The sequence below is a fragment of the Gekko japonicus genome, unplaced genomic scaffold (genome assembly GCF_001447785.1).
Source record: "Gekko japonicus isolate JY-2015 unplaced genomic scaffold, Gekko_japonicus_V1.1 scaffold255, whole genome shotgun sequence".
Classification (NCBI taxonomy): Eukaryota; Metazoa; Chordata; class Lepidosauria; order Squamata; family Gekkonidae; genus Gekko; species Gekko japonicus.
Genome location: NW_015160843.1, coordinates 791,523 through 805,142, shown reverse-complemented (window position 1 = coordinate 805,142; position 13,620 = coordinate 791,523). Strand labels below are relative to the sequence as shown.

The 13,620-nt window shown below is 43.7% G+C and overlaps 1 protein-coding gene across 1 annotated transcript in view; it reads right to left on the bottom strand.

The window, feature by feature from the left end:
* Positions 1-13,266, bottom strand: part of LOC107117491 (blue-sensitive opsin P467) — a 15,632-nt gene extending 2,366 nt beyond the window's left edge. Inside the window, exons 1-3 of the mRNA XM_015419621.1 lie at positions 12,906-13,266; positions 8,716-8,884; positions 2,369-2,534 (exon numbers count right to left, since the gene is read on the bottom strand). Coding sequence (XP_015275107.1) covers positions 2,369-2,534; positions 8,716-8,884; positions 12,906-13,266 — 696 coding nt within the window. The remainder of the gene's footprint in view (positions 1-2,368; positions 2,535-8,715; positions 8,885-12,905) is intronic.
* Between the last annotated feature and the right edge of the window lie 354 nt (positions 13,267-13,620).

The following is a 13,620-nucleotide window of genomic DNA, read 5'->3' as shown; positions in this document are numbered from 1 at the left end:
CTATACCTTGTGGCTAATAGCCACTGATGGACCTCTGCTCCATATGCTTATCTAATTCCCTTTTGAAGCCGTCCATGCTTGTAGCTGCCACCACTTCCTGTGGCAGTGAATTCCAAGTGTTAATCACTCTTTGGGTGAAGAAGTACTTCCTTTTATCCGTTCTAACCCGACCGCTCAGCAATTTCATGGAGTGCCCACGAGTTCTTGTATTGTGAGAAAGGGAGAAAAGTACCTCTTTCTTTACCTGCTCTTTCCCATGCATAATCTTATAAACCTCGATCATGTCACCCCTCAGTCGTCTTTTCTCCAAGCTAAAGAGCCCTAAGCGCTTTAACCTTTCCTCATAGGGAAAGTGTTCCAACCCTTTTATCATTCGAGTTGCCCTTTTCTGCACTTTTTCCAAAGCTATAATATCCTTTTTAAGGTGTGGTGACCAGAATTGCACACAGTATTCCAGATGAGGTCGCACCATTGATTTATATAGGGGCATTATTATATTGGCTGATCTGTTTTCAATACCCTTCCTAATAATCCCCAGCATAGCATTGGCCTTCTTTATTGCAGTCACACACTGTCTCGACATTTTCAGTGAGTTATCCACTACAACTCCAAGATCTCTCTCTTGATCTGTCTCTGCCAGTTCAGACCCCATCAATGTGTATTTATATTTAGGATTTTTGGCTCCAATGTGCATCACCTTGCACTTGGCCACATTGAACCCCATTTGCCATGTTGACGCCCACTCGCCCAACTTTGGACAGATCCTTTGGAGTGCCTCACAATCCTCACTGGTTTTCACCACCCTGAACAACTTCGTATCATCCGCAAATTTAGCCACTTCACTGCTTACTCCCAACTCCAAATCATTAATGAATAAGTTAAAAAGCAGTGGACCAAGTACTGATCCCTGCGGTACCCCACTGCTTACCTCCCTCCACTGAGAAAGTTGCCCATTTATACTCACTCTCTGTTTTCTATTAATTAGCCAATTTTTGATCCATAAAATGACTTGTCCTTTTATCCCATGATTTTGAGCTTACTTAGGAGCCTTTGATGAGGAACTTTATCAAAAGCTTTCTGGAAGTCAAGGTAAACTATATCTATTGGATCCCCCTTGTCCACATGTTTGTTCACCACCTGGAGATACCAATACTCTGATTCAGAGTCAGGCAGTTTCATATGTGTTCACCTCCACAGAGTGCAGCCACCCCAGACCTCCAGAAAAAGATTCCCTCTGGCCCCTAGCACATTTAAAATGCAGTCCCTCACACACAAGGGAATTCACCAGTCCACACACATGAGAAGAAGGCGAAACCATCCCTAGGAATTCACAGTCTCTGTCTCTAATCCTTCACCTAACTGGAAAACATACCAAGTGACACTTTAGTGCAGCAGGGCATATGCTGATTCCAAGTCAAGCAAAGGGCTAAAGTGAGCTATTATGGATTCCAAAGGGGCTTCTAGTTGTTTCTAAAGTTCTGAGATTTGAGGCATTATGCCACAGGACACCCCCCCACCACCACCACCAAACAACCCAGACTTGGGGGATTTTGAATGCTTGGTACCCCTTCTCAGAATCCCTGCAGTGCCCTGCTGGGGAAGCAAAACTTTCTTTCCCTGCCCGTCACAGCTGACAATTAAATTCCAGTGGCAATAGCAAGGACTAGTTTCATGCATTCATTAGCTCATTAAGATGGTGACATGGAACTGGTTGTCTAGAACCCGTCAGAGACTTAGGGGACATGGGAGGCAGCCATCAGCAGTGACTTGATGTCACTTCCAGGGAAAAACTGGAAGTGGAAGTGACCTCTCTAGAAATTGCCAGAAACTCTATGGTAACACCATAGTTTCTAGCACTTCATAGAGAGGTGCGATGTCACTTCCAGGTTTCCCCCAAAAGTGATGTCATGCCATCAGCTCAACTGCCATTTATTTTTTTTTCTCCTGCCACCTCTCCAAGGGGTGGGGAGAAACAATAGTCAGCAGGGAGTCACTGCCTCTGCCAGGGGATTGGCAACCCTAAACATTGGGGACTGAGAAGCTGAAAAACAGAGACTGAGGTTCTCAATGGGTTCTGTTTCAGAGACTTGCTGATATGCAGTTTCCAAAGACACATATTGCAACTGAATTATGATCCTCCCCTTTCAGAGTCTCTCCCTTCTTTGTCTCCTTTATAATGATAAAAATTATAAAACTTATAAAAGATAAAAATTTAGGAGATAAAAGGAAAGCACATGCTCATCAACAACATAACTTTGCAGCAACCCTTGAATGATATTGATGATGTAAGAGAAGCTTGTAAATCAAGCTTTATGTCACTGTCAGCTTCTTCCTTCCCACACCTGAAATATGAAGACAGGTACACTACCTCTCGGACTTTGCATACAAGTCGTCCATACGAAAAGAAGATGACTACCATGGGGGTGGTAAAGTGGACAGTAAACATGTAGATGACATAGGATTCATTGTGGAAATCAGGATTGAGAGTATAATAGTCTGGACCACAGGAGCACTGCATTCCCTCAGGTATAAATCTGCCAACCAAGAGAACAAGCAAAAGGAGAGAATTAGGATTTTTAATGTTATATAAAAACCTTTGGAACAAGACAAGACTCACTGGCTCAGAAACCAGAGCCCAGCATGTGATAAAATTAATGACTGACAGTAAACTTGCTAGTACATTTCACACAGAGAACAAATTTTGAGCTGAAGTGGGAGGTTTTTGTTTGGGTGATCCAAGATATGTCAAAGAAGAAGAAAAAAAAAGGATAAAACTAGCACAATTTCTCAAAGGGAATCCACACATCCTCAGGATGCCATCAATTTTTACCAAAAGCAAAATTTTAAAGGGAATTTGGAGATTCATTTCACACTGAGGTAAAACATAAATTCTGAGGGAATCAAAAAGGTTTCTCGAGAACTAGCAACTTTTCTCGGGAAGTGTGAGAAGAAGGCCCCCCACACATCCCCAGCTGATAGCATTAATTGAAGTCATGACCATTCCAAAGTGCCTTTGTGTCAGGAGGTTCCACCTCATCAGTTTTCTGTCATTTCTATGCCCTCCCACCCTAACACCTAATGTGCCTAAATCTCTTGCAATAGCCATAATTATTTCACCCCTTTTCTCAACCTTTAATGTAAACTTGATACTCCACATTTAGCCCACATCACTGTCCAAAAACTCCATCCAAACCTAGAGTAGATCTGCGCTATGCTAACTAATAAGTGACCTTAGGCCTTTGTTAAAGAACATTTGGTCAGGATGGTGGCATAGTATAGCCCAATCTTGTTAGATCTCAGAAGCTAAGCAGGATTGGTATTTGGAAGTGAGATCTCCAAGAAAAACTCTGCAGAGGAAGGCAATGGCAAACCACCCCTGCTTCTCACTTGCCACTGAAGCCCCTTGCTGGGGTCACCATAAATTGGCTGCAACTTGACAGCACCTTACACACACAAAGAACATTCAGTTTTGAGTCTCCATTCTAGGCTGACTGTCCTTTGTGTAAATGTGAGAGGTTGTTTTGACCAAAGAAATGCTTCATTGGAAGTAAGTCAGCTTCTTGCTCATTCTAAAGTCATCAGTCAACATGGAATGTCCACAGCATTGGGAATTTGAAGAAACCATTAATCTCTAGTGAACATTGTCACAGTCAGGCAATGGTATGATGTCTAGAAACCACGGAAGTTCATTTTATGGAGAACTGATGCATCCCAGTGACAATCACACCAGAAGAATAGTAATTTATTCTCAGTTCTGCACAGCTAAGTGTGTGGTTGGCAGTCACCTGCTGATTTTCTGGCAAACAGGATGAGGAAGGTAACAGGGATTACTTGGGTTCCTCAGGGTAACTGTATACTAAGCTCTTGCTGAAGGTAATAGAGGAAGAAGTTGAATTTTTAGGCACAAATGCCAGTTTCCTTGAAACGTGTCTATGTTGTATGCCCCCTACTAAAACTAAGACCTAGCAACCAAGTTTTCTTTGCCCAGCCTCTGGTTCTTGTGGCACCCCCACTCCATCCCAACCCATTTCTTCCGGCAACAGCCAATGAAGCTGAGCAGAAATGAGGAGACACAATCTCCTATGGTGTCATGTCATGTGCCTTCTTTCATTTACATTATTTGACAAGGGAGGAAATACAGGTTGGTAGCAGCCATAATTCCTAGTAACATGTATCTTGGGCCTCAGAATCTGAAAGAGGTAAAAGACAGTTAACAACTTCTGATGGGCAGAGTAATAGGACATTGCTGATACCCTTTTGGTGCAGATAGGGAATTGTTATCTCAACCCTGGAATAACAGTTGGTTTTTTGATCAATACCGGAGAAGATTTATCAGACATAATGAGGATTGCCAGTATCTGAGAAGTACCTACTATATGCCTATCAGGTTTGCAGCAAGTGTGGTTTCTGCTATCAGAGTGATGGTGTACCTTCTGACCTACTTTCTCCCCAAGTATGCCTGGGTGTGCATGGACTGCAGTGAGAGGTTCAAATGTCACAACTGATTTTGTGTTTCCCAATATTTGCCCTGAAGTTGACTATCCCAGAACAGCCACATCTGTTGGGGACATTTTTTGTCCTAGAACAGTCACACACAAAACTGTTTAGCTGAGAACAAAAGAATCACACTGCTAGCACCACACAGCCAAGAATGCTTTGAACTTATCATTCGTGAACAGCAGCCCTCAATGTGGCATGGCAAGCCTCTTTTGAAAATGAGGTAACATTGAAAAGCAGTTTGCGATACGGCACAGGGCTCTTGTGTTCGAAGGAAACAAGTCAAAAAATCCCACTGTGCACATCTAAGCCCTTGAGTGTACTTAAAGTAGCTCTTTGGATTCAGGTCCTTGTGTAAAGGGGAAAAGCTCTATCTGACCCTGTCCTTGTATTGTCTATGTTCTTTGCTTGCTCAAACCTTGATTTGGCAAGATAGATGGATTCAGTGGGGACTATTTCTCTGTTGGAAAGCTGGGAATGGTTGCACTGAATAGACATGGCAGAGAATGCCCTAGTCTTTCCATTAAACTGTAAACAAAAACTGAGGCAATGCAAGCTTCCCAGCACCATGCTCCAAATCAAATTATCACCCAGTCCCTTCCCAGTATTGTTAATCAGCAGTAAATGGAAATCAGCTACACAGGAAAATTTTCAACTTGTGTTATTCACCAGAGGCTTTGAGAAATACTCAAATGCATAGGGGTTATGGAGTGATGAAAGACTGACAAAATGGGACTTGCACTTTTGCTGAGGCTAGTGCCTGCTGGAGCAGAAATAGATGTTGTGTATCTGTGTGTGTGTATCTGTGCTCTGTGCACGTGGCACATCCATTCATGCACAAGTAGGCCTTGGGGTCTCCAGAGGAAAAGCAGCTGTTAAGTGGAGCACAGCAGGTGGCACATGGCTTTAGACAATTGCTTTACAGGCAGCCAGCACTTAGACTAAGCTCACAAGCTAAGTACAGAGACTGTATTCCTTTTCTTTCTATTTTTTCTCTTCTTTGCTTAGTGGCTTAGATTTTCTAGACTGACTAACAGAAGGTTCAGGACAACCCCAGGCTGCAGTTACTTCTTGCTTTTAATTTACTGTAATTAAATGCTTTGTTGCTTAGAAATAGCCATATCTGTGATCCTAATGTATGGGTGCAAGACTAGACTGAAATATTAGGGAAAGTTTAATTTAGAGGGATAATGCTATAGTCTGGAGCAATGCTCCCTCTAAGCCGTGGAGTCTTGTGAGCAAAAATTCTACTTTGTGAGTGACTGGCATGAAAGTTGTGAGCGAGCGATTGGGCTGCTGCATCAATTGGTTTGCTCTGGAGCCCTCCTTCCTGAGCGAAGACAAAAATGTGTGAGCCGGAGGCTAAAAAACTGTGAGCTGGCTCACACTCACTCAGCTTAGAGGGAACACTGGTCTGGAGTTAGAACATAAGAACATAAGAGAAGCCAATGTTGGATCAGGCCAATGGCCCATCTAGTCCAACACTCTGTCACACAGTGGCTACAAATACCAGGTGCCATCAGGAGATCCAGCAGTGGAGCCAGGACACTAGAAGCTCTCCCACTGTTACCCCCCTCCACCCAACCACCAAGCATACGGAGCATCACTTGCCACAGCCTGAGAGTTCCTATCTATACCTTGTGGCTAATAGCCACTGATGGACTTCTGCTCCATATGCTTATCTAATTCCCTCTTGATGCTGTCCATGCTTGTAGCCGCCGCCACCTCCTGTGGCAGTGAATTCCATGTGTTCATCACTCTTTGGGTGAAGAAGAGTGTTTTTATCTGTTCTAACCCGACTGCTTAGCAATTTCATTGAGCGCCCACGAGTACTTGTATTGAGAGAAAGGGAGAAAAGTACTTCTTTCTCAACCTGCTCTATCCCATACATAATCTTATAAACCTCGATCATGTCACCCCTCAGCCGTCATTTCTCCAAGCTAAAGAGCCCCAAGTGTTTTAACCTTTCTTCATAGGGAAAGTGTTCCAACCCTCTTGTCATTCTAGTTGCCCTTCTCTGGACTTTTTCCAATGCTATAATATCCTTTTTGAGGTGTGGTGACCAGAAGTGTACACAGGCTCCGGTCATACGGGCAGGAAACTGTGGGGGGGGAGCGTGGCTGTTTGCCCCAGAGCAAACTAACGCGTAGTTACTCGATCAGACCTCCCCTGGAGGTTCCGTGGAGGTCCCGTGGAGGTTCCGTGGGAAGGGAGAGGTGCTGATCACAGGACGATCCTGCGCGCAACAAAGAAGCGCGCGGTGCGGCAAATGGGTGGGTTTTTTTGTTGTGTACACCAAAAATGTGCATGCTCCGTTGGGTGCTTGTGCGCATCCACGGAGACTTGGGGGAAAAAAACCTTGTTTGCAAGGGGACATGGGCGGGCGGCGGATGCCACCGGAAATGCGATCAGACGCCCGCCCTTGCCGGTGTTTTCAGTTCCCTTCCTAATAATCCCCAGCATAGCGTTGACCTTTTTTATTGCAGTTGCACACTGTCTAGACATTTTCATTGAGTTATCTAATATGACTCCAATATCTCTCTCTTGGTCAGTCTCTGCTACTTCGGACCACCATCAACGTGTATTTATATTTAGGATTTTTGGCTCCAATGTGCATCACTTTGCACTTGGCCACACTGAACCCCATTTGCCACATTGATGCCCACTTGCCCATCCTCAATTGATCCCTTTAGAGTGCCTCACAATACTCCGTGGTTCTCACCACCCTGAACAACTTTGTGTCATCAGCAAATTTAGCCACTTCACTGCTTACTCCCAACTCCAAATCATTAATGAACAAGTTAAAAAGCATCGGACCAAGTACTGATCCCTGTGGTACCCCACTGCTTACCACCCTCCACTGAGACATTCTACCATTTATACTCACTCTCTGTTACGTATTAATTAGCAAGTTTTTGATTCACAAAAGGACTTGTCCTTTTATCCTGTGGTTTTTGAGGTTACTTAGGAGCCTTTGATGAAGAACTTTATCAAAAGCTTTCTGGAAGTCAAGGTAAACAACATTTATTGGGTCCCCCTTGTCCACATCTTTGTTCACTCCCTCAAAGAACACTAACAGGTTAGTGAGACAAGATCTTCCTTACAGAACCCTGCTGAGTCTGCCTCAATAGTTTTTGTTCATCAATGTGCCTACTAATTTCAAGAAGGATCTCAAAGCAAACAGTTTGAGGACTATTACTGATCCACATGGGAAGACACAGAATCAGAAAAAGCCCAGCAGGAACTCATTCGCATAATAGGCCACACCCCTGACGGCAAAGCTCATTAGCATATTAGGCCACACCCCCATGCCTTCCCTTGACCTGTCCGGGCAAGCCCCCCTTGAAGGGAAGGGAAGGCTGGGAAAGGCACAGGGAGGCATTTAAATGCCTCCCCGATCCTTCCGGGGGGGGCCTGGCCTGCCCGCCTTGAAGTCGCCGGGGGGGGTCGCTCTCCAGGCCTTCCCTCTGTAGCCAGGCACACGCAGAGGTTTGGGCTGTAGTGGGCGTGGCCTACTCTGAAGCCAGCTGGGACTTCGTTCCTGTGTGTTCCTGCCCCAAAATAGCCCTGCACAGAATGAATAGTGTGCAAGGCTGCTGCTTTCCACAAGGCAGATTTGACTGAGTACTTGGCCATACTTGGGCACATATTTACAGCCCAACTTATGTTTGCTGTGCTTTTATCATTTTAGCAGTATTGCAGGGAAAGCTGGGTTGCATTGTGATGTATTCATACAATCACCAAGCCATTCAACCCACAAGTTCAATGCACTGGCACATTGGACAAATATGAGAGACTGAACTGTTGCATTGAGAAAGATGCTTCCCTTTGAAATCTAGGTGCCTCCATTGTGCTCTAGGTATAACACAACAAGGAGACGTGGATGGTAGAGGGATCAACTGACTGGGAAATCATACCGACAAGTCCCCATATTAACCTAGGGGTCCCATTCACAAAGATCCATGGCTATGCAGTCCAATGGACTGCTTAGAAAGTGACAAAGGTCAGAGCTTAATTCTCATTTTGGTATTTGCTGTCCTATATCAGGCACCAACCTATGTAAAATTAATATGGTTGATGCTAATGAAAGTAGATGAGGATCGGGTTTATAGCTGCTGCCATAATTACTGCATGACTAGGCAATTCCTAGAACATTTGATTTGAGAGCATTTAGACAGTGCAATAATTTACCGAATATAAAAGGATAATTCCACTTACCTGGACCAACCAAACAGAGGTGGACCTGCACAGGCTAAGGCCATAAACCAAGTAAAAGCAATGCCCATTATGGCATGAGTGGCAGAGAAGCGGAAGTTGCCCATAGGTTTGCATATCACGATATAGCGCTCTATGGCCAGGACCACCAGCGACCAGAGTGCAACTTGACCTGCAAGTAGTAATGGGGAGTTTAAGTCAAATACAGAGAAATGTGATATCAGTTGGCAAGCTGTGGAAGACCTTTTAAGAGAACACAGAAGTAGGGTATGCATGTCCCAACACAGATGGGGAGTCAGGAGACTCACAGTTCCCCTTTCCTAAGAGTTCATCAAAATACACATTGAACAAGGTGATGTTCTGCAAGGCCATGGAAACCAATAATGGCAGCTGTGGCACATATACAGCCATGGGAAATCTACTGAGAGCCATTTGTTACATGGCTAAAATACCAACAGTGACACAGGCTTTGTCAGACTTTGTCTGTGTACATGAACATCTGAGTCTGTTAATCTATTTATCAGAGTAATCAAAACTCAGGGGATTATCTGAGTTAAGGCTGTGCCATAAGCCTGCTAATGCCCCCAGCATGTGATTATCTGGTGATAAGAACACAGGGGTTTTGTGTTGGAAAGGCTTTCAGGTGTAGCTTGCCTTTTTTTTCTTTCCTGTCTGACAACATGCCCTAATGAGGCTGTGTGGACATCAGAAATCCTTTGTTCCGGTTCTGTTCATTTTTATTTCTTCCTTCTTCTGAGACATTTTCCCCCCATTTCTGATTAATAGTCAACATTTCTATCCTGCTCAATTTTGTGGGGGAGAGCAGGAATTAAGGTTAGCCAATAGCCAGCTCCTCAGATATGCAGACGATACCACTCTAATGGCAAAAAGTGAAGAGGACCTAAAGAGCCTCTTGCTCAGGGTAAAAGAGGAGAGCGCAAAAGTGGGCTTGAAGCTCAACATCAAAAAAACTAAGATCATGGCATCCGGCCCCATCACTCCTTGGCAAATAGAAGGGGAAGTCGTGGAAGTAGTGACAGACTTCACGGGAAAGCGATGGCGAACCTCAACAGCATGATAAAAAGTAGAGACATCACCCTGCCAACAAAAGTCTGCATGGTCCAAGCAATGGTATTCCCAGTAGTCATGTATGGCTGCGAGAGTTGGACTATAAGGAAGGCCGAGCGCCGAAGAATAGATTCTTTTGAACTATGGTGCTGGAGAAGACTCTTGAGAGTTCCTTGGACTGCAAGGAGATCAAATCAGTCAATCCTCAAAGAAATCAACCCTGACTGTTCCCTGGAAGGCCAGATAATGAAACTGAAGCTCAAATACTTTGGCCACCAAATGAGAAGGGAGCACTCACTGGAGAAGACCCTGATGCTGGGAAAGATTGAAGGTCAAAGAAGACGGGGACGGCAAAGGATGAGATGGTTAGACAGTGTCATAGATGCAACGAACATGAAATTGAGCCAACTTCAGAGGACGGCAGAAGACAGGAGGGCCTGGCGGGAGCTGGTCCATGGGGTCACGAAGAGTCAGGCTCGACTGTGCGACTGAACAACAACAACAAATAGCCAGCTAGATTTTACATGGCTAGGTTTGGGTTGCTTACCAAAGGCAACCAGCACTGCTCATACTTGGGGGAAAGGTTATTTGCTTTGACCTCAGCTACGGATTCAAAACAATTGCTCCAGATCTTGAGCGGGTACTGCAGCACACAATTAGAATTGCCATAACCACTCTTCACACACACAAAAAGCATCCTCAAGTGGTGAAAGGAAAATCTGCATAAGCTGTGCAGTCTGCATAACCTGTGCCTGTCTTGTAATTGCTTCTATCTGCGGTGTTGTGGGGGGAGGGTTTGGCATGCACAGTCTCAGAAGTTAAATAAGTGCATCTAATCCCCAAAGCAAGCAACTTGCAGCCATATCCTAAAGGAGTATTTAGATCACTTTTAAAAGATGCTAGTGAATTATTCAGGAAATGTTTACCCTCACACTAGGGATAAAGGACTGTTTGTATTTCTCAATGTATTTCTGTCTTTAGGTCACCTCTCAGATGTTCCATGAGATGTCTGAGTCAGTTTTCTTCTTCCTGATGGACCACATAGAAATCTACTTCCTTTTCCATTCCATCAAACCTCAACTGAACTAGATCATATTTTCTTCTCTCTTTTTTTGACCGAACTTGACCCCTACTAAATTCCTCATCATCAGGAATTACTTCATCTTGCTCTACCTTAGAATGAATGTTCACCTGTTAGTACCTCTTCCTACTGAAATCAATTAAACTTTAGAAGTGGCTCATTTTGGTTGGATCTCTTTGGCTGTGTATAAAAAAACCTCTGACAGCTTTTTAAAGGCCATAAGCTGTGGGAGAAGGCACATTAATATTCTGAAGTGTGACATATTGCAGAGCACATTGTACAGCAGCTTCTCATGCAGTAACTTGAGTGCATCAATATACCTCTAAAAACACTGGAAACCCTTCTTGGAAAAGGCAGGTATTTTTTTCTTGTGGATCATTCTCAGAACTACAGTAGGAAATGATGCACATAAAACATCCCCTTTTGTACATAGCAGAGCCCATTCTGCAATTACGCCTATCAGCAATATAAAACTGGAGGAGGATCAATGCTGTGTGAGGCTTCTGTAGATTTTAAGAGCTGTGCTCTGCAAGAACATTTCCGGTTGCCATATGAAGCACTGCACAGATGTGCTCTGACTCCTTTCACAATATGGAAACTGCACCAGCTGTGTCCCTCTGCAGCCCCTTCTGGAAATATGTCCAACAGAATAAGAAGTGACATTTTTCATTTATTGGAGTATCAGGCAAAATTTGAAAAGTCTGCAGTACATGGGATTCTTCTCAAGCAGAAGCAATAACAACATGGACATGGTTTATGATCTAGTTAGGAGTGAGATTTTAATTTGTTAATAATATATTTTCCTTCAGATGAACAGTTCTTCTTTTTCCACCTGCAGCCCCAATTTTTTTAAAAAAACACTATGTATCTCATGGGTAGAATAGTAGTGTTTTCATTTTATGGATGTGAACTCTCTCACACACACACGCAACTCATGTGGCAGAGATCACACTGATTTTCTCTTCCTGGAGTCTTTAAAGCTGCTAATAATATTAAAACCCAAGACAGTGTTTAGCCCCGGTGTGATGTCAGTATGGTTTCACCAGGGACGGACTTTGGTTCTATGTACCTAGCCAGAATCTCTTTTGTTTTAGAAACAGAAAGAAGAATGTACTGTTGGAAAGGGAGAAGCAGAGCATCATCATTTGCTGAGGATGCTACAAATAAAAACAACTCCAACAGATTTCCTAGGTTCAGAATACAATCTGCTTCAGAGATGGGAGAATTTCTACGTGGACCATATATTTTTGTAGGAACTGCCACACAACCCATCCATAGAGAAACAGACATGGTGTTGCTGTGTTGCTTTCTATGCGAGAATCTTGTCACATTTAAAGCAGTCTCAACTGCCTGAACCTGCATAGAGGAGGCAGAGGATGGGCTTCTGCTTGTGATTTGCCATGATGCCTTCAGCCCTTACCCCGCCACCTCCCATGCTGTAACCCACAAGGTTTTCAAGGGACCCCTGTCCCTCAGGAGCAGCTTAGGCAGTTGTGTGAAAATCTGCAGAAGGTCAGAGGAGATGGGAAGGATCTGTTCCACCAACTGAGTTGTGCTCATGGTTCTTTCCATCCAACCCCTAATGCTCGGTATAATTTGGACTGAGATAAAGAAAAGGGGAACATATTGGGGAGGTACTATTGCTTCAAAGCAAAATGATAAACAGGCATATTTGACTTTTAGTTCAGAATAAATAATTAATGCAAGGGAAAGTGCTTTTTTTAAATTTTAATAGCATTTCTCCTATATCCCTTTGTTCCAGTAAATTATTACTAATTTTAATAGCATTTCTCCTATATTTTTCTTGATTTTTGAAGTTTTATTAGTGAGCTTTATGATATAAAGCTGGTAGATTCTGGAATGCTTCAAATAATCACAGCATGGACCAGCTTTTTGCAGTTGTGTTGGATCCTATGCATGATACATGGGAGAATTCAGCATATGCAGAGCAACATCAGTCAATTACATTAAAGCCCGCCCCCCCGCTACATATATGTCAATCCTTTCTTGCAATGCTGCTCACTATCCCCCTCATGTCACTTACCTCCAATTGTTGCAAAGAAGCCTTCAATGGTACAGCCAATGGGACCAAATACAAAGTAGGCATACCAGGAAGCATAGAAGGTGACAGTGAAACCACAGCAGACTGTCACGAGGTTTGCTGCTGCCAGGTTGACCAAGATGTAGTTCAGTGGCTGCCGTAGCTTCTTATGCTGGAAGGTCACAAAAAGGGTGAGGCCGTTGAGAGGCATCCCAACAACGATGAGAAAGAACATGTAGAAGGACAAAACTTTGAACTTCCATGGATCAGCTAAGTAATACTGGGGATATTCAAAGGGGCTCCGAACCAGCCCTGTTTTATTGGACAGTGGCACATAAAAATTAATACCTTCTGTTCCATTCATGATTGCTAATGAGGAGTTATAATATTGTTGTTTTTCAGCAAATTTAATTGGGAGGCTTCCACCCAAATCTTATTATTTTTTAAAAAATTCTAAAAAAAGAGCAAATCCCCTAAGGGAACACAGAGCTGGTATGTCTGCCCTCATCTATGTCCTGGGACTGGCAGAGCCAGGATCCAAAGGGGATTTTTATAGGGTTCTGCCAAAGGAAAGGAAGGAGGGAGGATGGGAGGGAAGGATTAGGGTCTAGGATAACTTTATATGACAAGGGCAATGGGATTGAGAGGGACTGATGCTCTAAGCACTCTCTAAGCAGCTAGTTGGCCCCAAAACCTGCCCTAATGCGTATTAATTTCC